General features: G+C 45.5%; 1 protein-coding gene across 1 annotated transcript in view; it reads left to right on the top strand.

Moving 5' to 3' along the window:
* The window catches only part of Heg1 (heart development protein with EGF like domains 1), an 81,974-nt gene extending 68,879 nt beyond the window's left edge, over positions 1 to 13,095 (top strand). Inside the window, exons 16-18 of the mRNA XM_028752237.1 lie at positions 2,989 to 3,076; positions 5,627 to 5,801; positions 8,261 to 13,095. Coding sequence (XP_028608070.1) covers positions 2,989 to 3,076; positions 5,627 to 5,801; positions 8,261 to 8,410 — 413 coding nt within the window. The 3' untranslated portion in view covers positions 8,411 to 13,095. The remainder of the gene's footprint in view (positions 1 to 2,988; positions 3,077 to 5,626; positions 5,802 to 8,260) is intronic.
* Positions 13,096 to 13,301: the final 206 nt, after the last annotated feature.

The raw sequence follows: 13,301 nt of genomic DNA, 5'->3' as shown, positions 1-13,301 counted from the left end.
CTCTGCCTCTCTGCCTCTCTGCCTCTCTGCCTCTCTGCCTCTCTGCCTCTCTGCCTCTCTGCCTCTCTGCCTCTCTGCCTCTCTGCCTCTCTGCCTCTCTGCCTCTCTGCCTCCCTGCCCCTCTGCCCCTCTGCCCCTCTGTCCCTCTGCCTCTGCGTGCTGGGATTAAAGGCCACCACCGCCCAGTTTAGACTTTGTTTTTTAAGAGAAGAAGAAGCTGGACATAGTAGCACATGACTGTGCTACTGTTAATCCCAGGCTCAAATAGAAGGATTATTTCAATTTAGAGACCAGCCTGGGCTACATAGTAAGTCACAGGCTACTAGGTTAAACAGTGAAAGCCTATCTCAACTTAAAAAGAAAAAAAGGCAGCCAGGCAATGGTAATACTCACATTTAATCCCAGCACTTGGGAGGCAGAGGCAGACGGACTTCTGAGTTCAAGGCCAGCCTGGTCTACAGAGAGAGTTCTCTAACAGCACACATACAAACAAAGAAAAAACAACAACAACAAAAAAAATTAAAACACCAGAGGAGCCAAACATGGTGACAAGGGCCTGTAATCCTAGCACTTGAGAGATGGAGAGGCAGGACACAGAAGTTCAAGGCCAGCCTTGGCTATATGAGTTCCTGTCCAAAAAGGGGGTGCAGGGCATAGGGAAACCAGATGTGATTGCCTGTAATCCCAGCACTCTGAATGTACAGGCTAGCAGGAGTTCAAGGGCATCCTTGGCTACATAGCAAGTTAGAAGCCCACTTTGGCTACTCGACCGTTTGTTTCAAAAATGAAAATAAGTGAATAAATAAATAGAGCATTGGAGCCACCAAAGTCTCTTGAAACAGGAAACAGCAAGATCAGACTTGCTGTCCAGAGAAGTCATGGCAGGAGCTCAGGGCAGAGCTGGTACAGATGAACAGGGATGGGGGCTGGAAAGATGGTGTGTGCTTAAGAACACTAGCTGCCTGTCCAGAGGACTAGCGTTCAAGCTCACCATCCTCACTGGGTTGCTCACAACTCCCTGGAGCTCCAGTTCCATGGGGTCTGCCACCCTTTTCTGGCACATACACACACGGGGCACACACAAACACACATACATATTCACAAATGGGAAAATCAACTTTTAAAAGGGGGTAGGGATGGGGACTGGAGACATGTAGCCACTAAGGTGGTTAAGAGCACTTGTTGCCCTTCCAGAGGACGGAGGTTCCATTTCCAGCACACACATGGTGGCTCACAACCATGTGTAACTCCAGTTCCAAGAAATCCAAAGCCCACTTCTGATCTCCATGGCCAGTGATGCATAAAATAAATATATACTAAATAAATGCATAAAATAAATAGTTTTTAAAAAATGAACAGTAGATGCATCAAAGAAGTATCTTTTCAGTCATATGTGCACACAGGCATGCACATACATTAATATATGAAATTGCCGGGCATTGGTGGCGCACACCTTTAATCCCAGCACTTGGGAGGCAGAGGCAGGCAGATTTCTGAGTTCGAGGCCAGCCTGGTCTACAGAGTGAGTTCCAGGACAGCCAGGGCTACACAGAGAAACCCTGTCTCGAAAAAAAAAATTATGTATATGTATATATATATATATATATATATATATATATATATATGTATGTATGTATGTATGTATGTATGTATGTGTGTGAAATTAAAGATAATTGTGTAAAAGTAATCACACAGGAGTTGACACAGACAGATATCTGGATGCATATATCAGAGACAGGGGAGAAGAGGGGCGCATTATTGCAGAGCTAACCTTTTTCATAATAATCTGCCCTCTTTGCTGCTTGTTTAAATGAAAGAATAGACAAGAGGTGCATAACTTGTTGTTTGCTGTGCCGTAGCCTTGACTTTATAACCATGTCTGCAGCCCATGGTTCAGTCTTCATATACTGTAAAGAGTCTGGTCATTTGGGGCTAGAGAGATGGCTCAGTGGTTATGAGCACAGTCTGCTCTTACCGAGTACCTGGGTTCCACTCCCAGAACCTACATGATGGCTCACAACCCTCTGTAACTGTCACATGGGAACTGATGTCCTCATCTGGCCTCTTTGGTCATATCACAGACAAATAGTTGAATGAAATATTGGTAATGAAATATAAAATAAATATTTTTTTAAAAAAGAAAGAAAATCTAGTTATTGTCTTTTCATACTAGATCTTGCAACCCGAGAAACCAATTTTAGTTTTATTTCCATAAAAAATGGAAATTTTAATATAATTGATCATAAATTTTGCTACAATATACAGATATAAAACCCAACTAATTATAGATATGTTAGCATCATTATACATGATATATGCTTTTATCAGTGCTAAATTCTGGTAATTAAATTAATGAATGTATAAGGAGCCTTCTGGGTCTTTGGCATGATTTATGCAATGACGCCAGACCCTGGACTTAGCAGACTGGTAACATTTCTTCTGAAACTGAACAGCTTAACCTGTCTCCATTCTGTTTTACCAAGTAAGACCCTAAAACTGAATCAAACATCTGGTGTTTTGTTTTTGAGACAGTGTCTCACTGCAGCCCTGGCGTGGCTGGAACTCACGATGTAGACCAGGCTGCCTCTGCCTCCTGTTAGTCTATATCTTTACTATCACCATTAAGATAAAAGTTAAATTTCTTGATGTTTAATTTTCACGTGATAAAAAGCACTCATGTGAGAGAGAAAATAAGAGTAAGGTCTTTCAGAACAGTTTGGGGAAACTTGATGGTTGCCGGTCTCTCTTTTGTGGTTTAGTGACTCATCAGGCTGCTCTAGAGAAAGACATTTGGGACTGAAAGGGGGAATCCTCTCAACACAAAGGAAACAGAACTCCAGCCTTTGAGGATCTCTGGGCCAGAGAGCAGGCAGTGGGAGAGAGAGCAGCTAGGGCCGTGCTGTGGAGGTGGGGCAGGGTGGAGCCTTATGACTGGCGACCTCCTGCCAATCAGCTCTGTTTGTTTATTCCTTTGTCTGTTCTGTTTAGCCTATCAGCTCATCACTGTGGTGATCGCAGCAGCAGGAGGTGGCCTTCTGCTCATCCTGGGCATCGCACTCATTGTTACCTGTTGCAGGTGAGTGGTGTGACCTCTCTCATTCAGTTCCCCCTTTCATCACTTGTGCTATATGAAGGTAGATTCTTAACCTAGCACTTGGGAGACTGAAGCAGAAGAAAAATGGCTCTGAAGACAGCCTGGGTTTATAGCAAGTTCTAGGTAAGCCTGGGCTACATAGTAAGACCCTGTCTCCAAAGCACCAAAACTAAATAGATAACACAATCAACAAAATAAAAAGGTGAATTAGACTTTATCAAAATGGAAAACTTAACAAACGCTGGTGCTGAGGACGTGGCTTGGTTAGTAGATCACTTGCCTAGCATGTGTGAAGCCCAGCGCTTGCTCTGTAGCTACGAGGCATGGTGTTGTCCTCCTAAGATCCCAGCCCAGGAGATAAAGGCAAGAGGAATCAAGAATTCAAAGTCATCCTTAGCTCTAAAGCAAGTGCAAAGCCAGCCAGGAATACAGGCAACTGTGTGGGTCACACACATCTTTAATCCTGGCACTCAGGAGGCAGAGACACTTGGATCTCCTTGAGTAAAGGGCAACCTGGTCTATGTAGTGGATTCTAAGTTCCAGGACAGCCAGGGCTACACAGCAAGAGTATCTTAAAATACATAAATAACAGAAAGTAAGAAATGCTGATGAGAATGTGGCAGAATTGGAGTCCTTATGCATACATGGCTGGCAGGGACAGAAGGAAGTAAAGCGGCTTTGAATGTCTAGTGAGCCCAGGACTCCCGGTCCCAGGGGATGCCTAAGAAGGTTACAGCATATCCACACAAGAATTTGGACCCGTCTATTCACTTCTGTTCCTGAGAGTCAAAGGGGGAGCAATCTTAGCACCTATGGGCTGACAAATACAAAACCCAGATGTGACAGAGAGCCACATTCTGTCAGCCACTGACTGACACACAGGTGGCCCTTCAAACCCTTGTTCTCAGTGAAATGAGGCATCTCAGCCATCATCTGGGGTGGGATCGGAATATGAGTTATTAAAGTCTCTGCATCTCATAGAGACAGAAAGTAGACCAGTCAGAGTCTAGGGCAGAGGTCAGGGTGGAGAAGTTGGGCGACCGGGGATGATTGCTAAGGGGTCTGAGACTTCTGGGGGTGCAAGGTCATCTTAAAATTGGGATGATGGTTACACCACCGTTAATATGTTAAAAATCATCATATGAGTAAATTGTATGGTTTCGTCAGTCGTCTCTCAGAGCTGTGTATAAAGAGAGAAACAAAGATAGAGCAAGGGAAGGAGATGCCTGAACTATTTTAGCAGTAAAAAAAAATGGGAGCATTTTTGGATGAACCTCAGTTCCAGGCTTCCTGCCATGGAGTTTCCCTGAGAAAGGAAGAGAAAGAGAAAATGAATCCCCTTTGTCTACAATTACCTGTTCAAGTAAAGGAACACTATAGTCATTGATTTAGATGATATACGAAAAGAAATATTTGTACGTGACAGATGGGGGGACCTTTCCAAAATCACTAGTTATCTTATTGTGCCAGTGTTAAAAGGACATTTTAAGTCATCTTCTGCCTCCAGGAAGGCTGCCAGGAATAGTCTACTGTAAGCACCCACTCAAGAGTACAGCCTTTAAGTATCCCTTCTTAGATTACCATGAAAGATAAGCATGAACCCATTGAGGGCGTTCCCCAGAACAGCTGAGGGCACATGGGCCTTGCATTGGCAACAGTCTCTACCATTTTAGGAGGGAACCTGGACTCTTGGTTTCTGAATGGGAAGCGGTGGCAGCCCACTCTGAGCTTGGAGGAAGCCAGCACTGAAGGCTGAATCATTTCTGTGCCTTTTCCCAGGAACTTAAAGTATGGGAGAAGGAACAATGGGACTTCAGAGTCTCTTACTCAGAGCAAATATAATAAAGCATTTCTGATCCTCGGCCCACAAGACGGGTTTAAGGAAGATGTCTTAACCATATCTAGGCCGTAAAACCTCCCAGTTTCTGAGCACCTGAAGTGACAACGTGGAGAGTCTGTAAGCAGGTGGCCCCACTGAGGCTTCTGTGGTTTGTAAGGTTGTAAATAAAACTGTGGCTGGGGAGAGGAAAGGCCAGCTCCATCCCAGGTCTCCAGTAGCCGCAGGTGAGCCAGGGGCTAAGTGTTTCTGAGCCAGAGCCACCCTGTAGTCTGGCTCCCCATTCTGGAAACCCAAGAGCGGCACTGACATTTCACCTGTAGCTTCTGATAGTTAACCACTATTGAGTGCCTTTCCCTCCATAGTCTGTGAAGGCTGATTCCTGTTTCCCTGGCTACCCCAAGGGCACAGTGCCCTCTGTTCCCAGAGGACGGGACTCTTAACAGCTCCTCAAGGATCCTGTTGTCTTTACGCCCCTTTAGGCTCTTTAAGTTGAGAAATCTTTTTTGCATCTTTTTTTGGATGGCAGGGAGACTCCTAATGGCAGTTTTCGTTTTTTTAGTCAAATACTAAATTATACTAGGTTCCTGGTCTCATTTACATTGCAAAACACACTCGGTCTTGTTGAAGATGTCATTTCCTGACACAACTTACTGATAGAATTTGTTGCACAATTTTTTTTTAAATTCTCACAGAAAGAGTAAAAATGACATAAGTAAGCTCATCTTCAAAAGTGGGGACTTCCAAATGTCCCCATACGCCGAGTACCCCAAGAATCCTCGCTCACAAGAGTGGGGCCGAGAAGCCATTGAGATGCATGAGAACGGAAGCACCAAAAACCTCCTGCAGATGACAGACGTGTACTACTCGGTAGGTGTCTGTGGCAGCCAGCCTCAGGGCCCCAGCTCAGGGATCACAGCTAAGGCTTCACAGAAATAGTGGCGTAAACCTCTAAGACACTGCTTATTTACTGTTCGGTTTAGCTGTGGCCTAGTTGCATGGAGTCTTTCAGTGTGAGTGTGAGGGACAGGTGCAGGGTAAGTTACTTTTGGGGAGTGGGAGTTGTAATTCCTAAATTTGCTTTTAAGAATAGGAACAGAAACTGCAAATCGAGAATGTGGCTTCAGGCCTTTGCTCTCTCTCTGTCATCTCCTTTGCTATCTCACCTCAAGTGCTTTGTCAGTCAAAACTCAGGGCTGGGAAAGGCTTAGCAAGAGTGACTCAAGGTCATCTTCACCGTAGAGGTTTTAGAAACTCAGTAGGTCTTTAATAATTGGCTCCCCAGAGCCCAGGGCTACATCAGTGTGGAAGCTGGAACCTACTGTAAGCCAGTGGTTCTCAGCCTTCCTAATGCTGCGCGACCCTTTAAGACAGACAGTTCCTCATGCGGTGGTGAGCCTCCCCCAACCATACAATTATTTCTGTTGCTATTGCATGGCTGTAATTTTGCTACTGTTATGAATTGCAAGTATGTGTTTTCTGATGGTCTGAGCCATCCCCTGTGAAAGGGTCGTTTGACCCCTCAAAGGGGCGAGACCCACAGGTTGAGAACCACTGCCTTAAGCTTCTCCTGCCCCACACTGAAGACAGCACAGCTCTTATTTCTATTCCATTTGGAATAGTGGAAACTTTAATCACACCATGTCAGCCATAAAGCAGAGACGCAAATGGAGATATCTGAACCGAAAAATAAACAAATGTCAAATGACCGCTAATCAGTTTGCTGTGTGGCAATAAACCTGAGACCTTGCGCTGTGGAGACTTAATGGCACTAGTCATTTCACTATAGAAGCCATAATCCTCTGGTTGTTATGGAGATTAACCAGGAGGATCAGACTTTGGATGGGAGGGGCGGGTTTGTTCCAGTGTGCTCTTTGAAATTTTTCAGCCAGGAGGAAGAACAAGAAAAGTGGAGAAAATAAAGATGAAACTCACCTCTCTAGTTAAACTCTAGTTAAACGCCCCATTTCTGAACAGACATTGGCTTTTCCTTTCTGTCAGGGACATGTTTTCCCTTCCCTAACCGAAGCTGTACTAAGTGCATCCGAGTCCCACATGCTTTGCTAGGGACTCCTCAGCCCTGGTGTGGTGTGGTGTGGTAATTAATAGCAAACAAGCAGGCTATCTCCCATGACCAAAAAGAAAGTTGGGGAGGAAAGGGTTTGTTTGACTTACACTACCACATTACCAAAGGAAGTCAAGACAGGAACTCAAACAAGGCAGGAACCTGGAGGCAGGAGTCAATGCAGAGGTTGTGAAGGGGTACTGCTGCTTACTGGCTTGTTTCCCCCTGGCTTGCTCAGCCTGCTTTCTTATAGAACTCAGGACCACTAGCTTAGGGATGGAACCACCCACAGTGGGCTGGGCCTTTCCCCATCAATCACTAATTAAGAAAATTCCTTACAGCTGGATCTTATGGAGGCATTGTCTCAATTGAGGTTTCCTCTTTTCAGATGACTCTGACCCAAAACTAGCCAGGACAAGTCCTGTCTTCCCTTTATAGAAACAGAACCTGAGTTTAGAATGTGATGCTGTCACCTGAGTGCCACTGTCTCTCACAGTGGGCACAAAGTGGTCCAGGCATTGCCACACTGGCTCTCGTAGGTATTGTGTTTATAATGCACACTCTCTGGTATTTTACCTCTACCAAAAAACCATTTATCTCTGATGTATGAGAACTTTCCAGTGAAGCCTTTACTATTGCTTCAGATACCTGGCCTGGATATTTTTTTTTAAACTCCTTTTAAAAATAAAGCTAAAATCCCTGCCAGGTGTAATGGTACATGCCTATAATCCCAGGATATGGTAGGAAGAGGTAACAGACACACATGCAGGCAAAACACCCATATACATAAAATAAAATCCAGAAAAAATAATTAAAATAATGTTTTAAAAGAAGGAGATTGTGGGGCTGGAGAGATGACTCAGCAGTAAAGAGCACTGGCTGCTTGTCTTGAGGACCCAGGTTCAATTCCCAGCACTCACATGGCAGCTCTTTCCAGTTCTAGTGGATCTGCCATCCTCTTCTGGCTTCCCAGACACTGAATCCTTGTGGTACATACACATAGCTGCAGGCAAACATGTCCATATACATAAGAAAAGAAAGAAAAGGGAAGGGACTTGGAGTTCCAAGTCACCAGGAACAGATAGCACCACTATTCACCCTCCCTTTTTCCCTCCCCGCTTTATCTGAATACATAAATTGACCTGTATGCGCTGTGCTTCTGGGTGAGACAGTGCTTTGCTATTTATGGATTGCCCCATTTACGTTAATTAAAATGTAATGTCCAGGACTAATTGACTTCTCTCCTTTTCCCATTGGCATCCAGCCCACAAATGTAAGGAACCCTGAACTTGAACGCAACGGACTGTACCCAGCCTACACTGGATTGCCCGGATCGAGGCACTCTTGCATTTTCCCAGGACAGTATAACCCATCTTTCATCAGCGACGAGAGCAGGAGGAGAGACTACTTCTGAGTCCAGGAGACAGAGGCGCCCCACTTCTCTGAGCCGTTTCCCCAGACATCTGGCTCAGAGGACTACACCTGAAGGGAGCACCATGCACTAGCTGCTCCTGGGACTCGTCAGAGCCGTGTCTGAGGGGTGTGACCACAGTGGAAGGGACAGACGGACGCGGGACTGCAGACCACCCATTCAGCACTGTTGCTGCTGTGAACATGGTCATGGGCCAGTTCCGAGTCCCTGAGTGCCTGGCATGTAGGACTGAATGTCTTCCACAGCAGAGCATGAGGTTTCATTTCCAGGACCCAGTCTCCCCTTAATTTGCACTTTAATAGATTGGGCAGGGAGGCTTCATTTTGGACACATTTCCAGACTATTCCAGAAAGCCTTTCTTTCCTAGGATACTTCCACAGGCCTCAGTTTGGTGACTGGTTGGCAGCCAGGTGCTGGCACTTCTGTTTTCCTGCCTGGTGCCTCGTGCTAAACAACAGAGGGAGGTAACTGTACCACTGTGATGAGGCTGCCTAGCGGTGCTGCAGTCAGGCACTTAGTGTTTTAAGGTTTGTCTGTGCTCACTCCCAAGCCAATGCCACAAATGAGCTGGTGACATTCACAAGGCTTAGCACAAAACGGTTTTTAAGTCAAGGTGACACATTTGCTTACAATGTATTAGTTTTACTTTCCCGAGCAAGTATGAGTCAGGGCAAGACAACAGTCCTTTGACTTTCATTAGAAGCATCCAGGTGCCCTTAGTATGTCCCAGCAGGCAATATCAGGCAGGTCCTACATGTGGTGGGGTTATTTTTTGACCCATGAGGGAATTGCATGGGGCCTGGGGCTCTGACCATCAACGTGGAGCCAGAGTCTGCAGGGTGTAGTAGAAGGAGGAGAGGCAGTTACAAGTGTGTCTGAGCTAGTCTCACCTCCGGAGGGAAAGAAGTCTGCTGTAGGCCCCACAGCAGAATGTGGCAGAGGAATGAACCGAATAACCTGACACATCCCCCGAACCCCAGTGCAGAAGCTGGGGGCTCTCCCAGGAAGCCACCAGTAAGGGTGTATACCTGCCAGTCTTTGAACCCATAATGTTGTCCACAAACTCAATGGAAACTTTTAACCACTAAAGCTATTTATTCACTGAAAAGAGAATGAACTTTTTTTTCTCTCACCCAGTCATTGATACATCTGTGTTCTCGTGCAGTGTCCCCTCAAGACTCCACTATGGCCTGAGTAAGCTTTGAGGAACTAAAACCTGGCCAGCTAAGAGTCTGAGAGCTTGTTTGGGGGAAAAGGAAGTTCTATGTTTTGTTTATTGTATTGTGATATCCTGGGGGGAGGGAGAGGGCTGTGTGGTGTTTGGTCCCCTGTGGAACTATCAGCTTGTGGGATGTCCTGGTTTTGGATGAGGTGAAGAGGTCAAAGCATTATCCCCACCCTGAAGCTGGGGACTCTGCAGCATATATTTCTGGAAATGGGACAGCTGTTGGAAATTGTTCTGTATGTGTTTCTTTGGAGTTCTCTGGTTCCTCCGAAATTTATGAAGGTCCCCATCCTCTTAAGTGTGCACTGCGTCCCATGGTCTGGTGACATGTGTCACCACTGAACTGTCACCACTCACTCTCACCCCCTACAGCAGTCGGGTACAGAGGATTTTAACCATGTTATATTCATTAGTACAGAGAGGATTCTGCTGTTCTTGGTTGATGCTGACTTAAAGTTGTAAAGCACTGCCATCTAGAAGCTGTGGGTCTTGTTTGTGTCTATGTGTGGAACCAGTGGCTCCTTGTGTCATTGTGAACCCTGTGCTCCGCTTGCCTGAGCCCAGATCCCTTGCCAGGTAGCCAGGTTCTAGCCCTTCCAGCAGTATTCCTGCTTGTCCCAAGCCTCATTGCTGTGGGAAGTGCCAGTGTGGTGGTGTTCCCAGACACACTTCTAATGCTTTCAGCTGTCAGCATAGCTGGTGAGCACCTGTGTAAGGGCAGACTCCCAGCTGGTGAGCACCTATACAGGGCCTCAAGCCTCACAGAATGAAGTGCTCTGTTCCTGGGAAGAATTCATCCAGAAAAGTGTCCTGTGAGTTCCCAAACATGTTTGCTGACTCATGAGTTTGGCCCAAATAGAGCAGAGTGAAAGTGTTTTTGTTTTGTTCTTTTTTTTTCCTGTGAAAAACACAAGGATAGCCCCAAACAAGGGTGCATTCACACTGGATCTACCGTTTGTGGGTGGGGGAGGAGCTTGCGATAGAAAGGCTCTCCTACTCGGGGTTACAACCAGAAGGAATCCAGAGAGGACACCAGCAACCCATGAGCTGGACAAACAGGATGAGCCCATGGTTGGACATGCAGAGTCTTTGCTGGACAAAAGTGCTCAGAGTCGTCCCCACACCTAGAATGGATAATTCCTGCGAATAGACGTGTCGCCGTCTTGAATTAGGGTTTCATGATAAGGGAAGTGGGCAGAAAGGAAAAGCCACACTGCCTAGGAGATGTTTGTATGGGGAAGATCCAGGTCAGGTAGAATTTGTCTATCCTGAGACATTTGAGAACAGAGCTAAGAAAGGGGGTCTTCCTGGATCCAGCCTGAGCTCTGTATAAATTCCAAGGGTTTTTTTGTTGTTGTTTGTTGTTTGTTTTTCTTTTTTCGCTTCATGAGCCGGCTCATGACACTGGGGCCTATTTCTTAGGAGGATAAATGTTCTCACCATGGGCCAGGCTCCATGCAAGCTATCTGGCCTTACAGTGTGTTAGCCAATAATGCGCACGCGTTTAGGCAAGAGGCATGGGAATGTAGCTTCGATGGCAGAGTGCTTGCCTAGCCCTGGGTTTTATCCTCAAGAACCACAGAAACAGGGCGTAGTGGTACACTCTTGTAATCTCAGCCCTCAGAAGGTTGAGGCAGGAAGATCAGGAGTTGAAGGCCTTTCTGGAGAACAGGACACCCTGTCTTAAAAGGAAAATATTGGCTGGTTTGTGGTTAGCAAGAGGCTTAGTCCCTCAGAAGTGAAAGGATGTGGTCTAGGTAGGTTTTTGACAATCACAACAAGGCTGAGGCACCCATGAGAGGGCTGCCTGTCTTATTCTTAGAGTGAGGCCGTAATTCCCACGTAGTAGAAGTGTGAACCTGTGTGGGATGGGGACAGAGTTGAGTGTCTGAGGTACCGAATGATCTTCCTAATTGGGGAGGTTGCTTTTAGAAGCATCTAAGCCATGTTGAACCAGAACTACTGTATGCTGCCTGGTGGTATTTGAGGTCAAAGACTAAGAGTTGACTATTAGACTATTATGGTCTAAAAGAGGAAGTCGTAAAAGTTGGCCCATAGGAGAGAGCAGCGTTGTTGGAAAAAGACGGGAGTAAAGTCTCCCAAGATGCTGTCTATTCAATTGTGAAGTTCCAGAGTGGGCACACTAGCATCACCCCTGGCACGTGGCTTTTGGGTGCCTCCTAAAGCCACTTTGCCCAGTAGTGACGTGCACAGGTCTCTAGAACTATGGAGCTTTGCCTAAAGCAATAAAACTGCACAGCTAAGTTGCCCTTGGCTTAGTGTTTCATAAGCCACTCAAAACCAGGGCCTTTACCCACATTTCTAAATTTATATTTTGCTTTTGAGACCAAAGCACTTCTTTGGGAAGAAGGACAACACAAAGTTTTGTATTTTGGTTTCTTATTTAAAATACTCCATCACAGCAGATAGACAGGTTTACCTACCTGACAGCTTTTTTCCTCTTCTGCTTCTTTGAGAGGGTAGAGTCAGGAATGGACCCCAGGGCCTCGCACATACCAGACGAGGGCCGTCCTGTAGAGCTGCACACCCCAGCCGTCTCATTTCTCCTTGACATTGTCATTCCCAGGTTCTCACCAGCATGTTTGGATACGGAAATGGTTCTGTAGTTTGGTGTTCTTTCTTTTCTTTTCTCAAATCCCCAGAGGGGAAAACACAGTAGGCACATTGAAGTTAAAATAATAACTTTAAACTTTTTTTAAAAAAATAGCTGGTTAACATAATAGGAGCATTAAAGCATTACATGCCAATCAGTTCATTGTACTTCAGAGTCTCCACAAGGTCACACCCCCTTTATAGCTGATGGAAACTTTAGCCTGCACAATAGCCTGTAAAACCAAAGGAGGCAGGTCCGACCTGTCCGTCACATGGGCATCTTCAAAGAGAACATTTCCAGTGGGGCCACCTGGTAGATTCTGCTATAATTTTAAATGATGGGCTCAATGTCCTTGTCCCAAATTGTTGAGGACAGGGTAAAAATAGTGGTGGGTTGGAGGCAGTTTGTCAGGAGAACTGAACCAACTTCCTTAACTTTGGGCATTACCTAGGCCTACTCTACAGAGAAACAGATGGTTCACCATGAGTCGCTGTGAATTTTGGTCACGTATGTGTGTTGTTGGTGTACAGTTAAACGGAGATGAGGCTACAGTACGAACTCCGTTCCGTTTGTCCTGGATTTTGTTCTATACACCTTTAATGCTGACACCCTGGTTGACTGTGTGAGACTCATCATGAGAATGTTATTTAAAGTTGTATTATAATGTCACCTCCACTAATTATTCAGTACTGTAGTAGCAATGTATTATTTGTAAGAATTTGGTTATTTTTATACTTATATCCACTCTAAGTCTGGCGTTCTAGTCAGCAAACAATGATGCAATAAAATTAGTAAGATTCCCATTGGTTTTCTCTTAAAACAAGCAAATGAGTGTGTAAGTGGTTTTGTTTTGTTTTGTTTTTACCAGTGCACCATTTAAATAGATGAAGTGAATAGTAGACTCTGAATGGCAATGGAGGCAATGAGTCACCTCTCTGTCCTCAGCACCCCAAAGCGAAGAAACACACTGTTGACAGATGAATGGGTGAGTGGATGGATGGATGGATGGATGGATGGATGATAGATGGATGGAT

The sequence above is a fragment of the Grammomys surdaster genome, unplaced genomic scaffold, assembly GCF_004785775.1.
Source record: "Grammomys surdaster isolate TR1022 unplaced genomic scaffold, NIH_TR_1.0 125889, whole genome shotgun sequence".
Classification (NCBI taxonomy): Eukaryota; Metazoa; Chordata; class Mammalia; order Rodentia; family Muridae; genus Grammomys; species Grammomys surdaster.
Note: the sequence above shows the minus strand (reverse complement) of the source record. Positions and strands in the feature narration are given on the sequence as shown.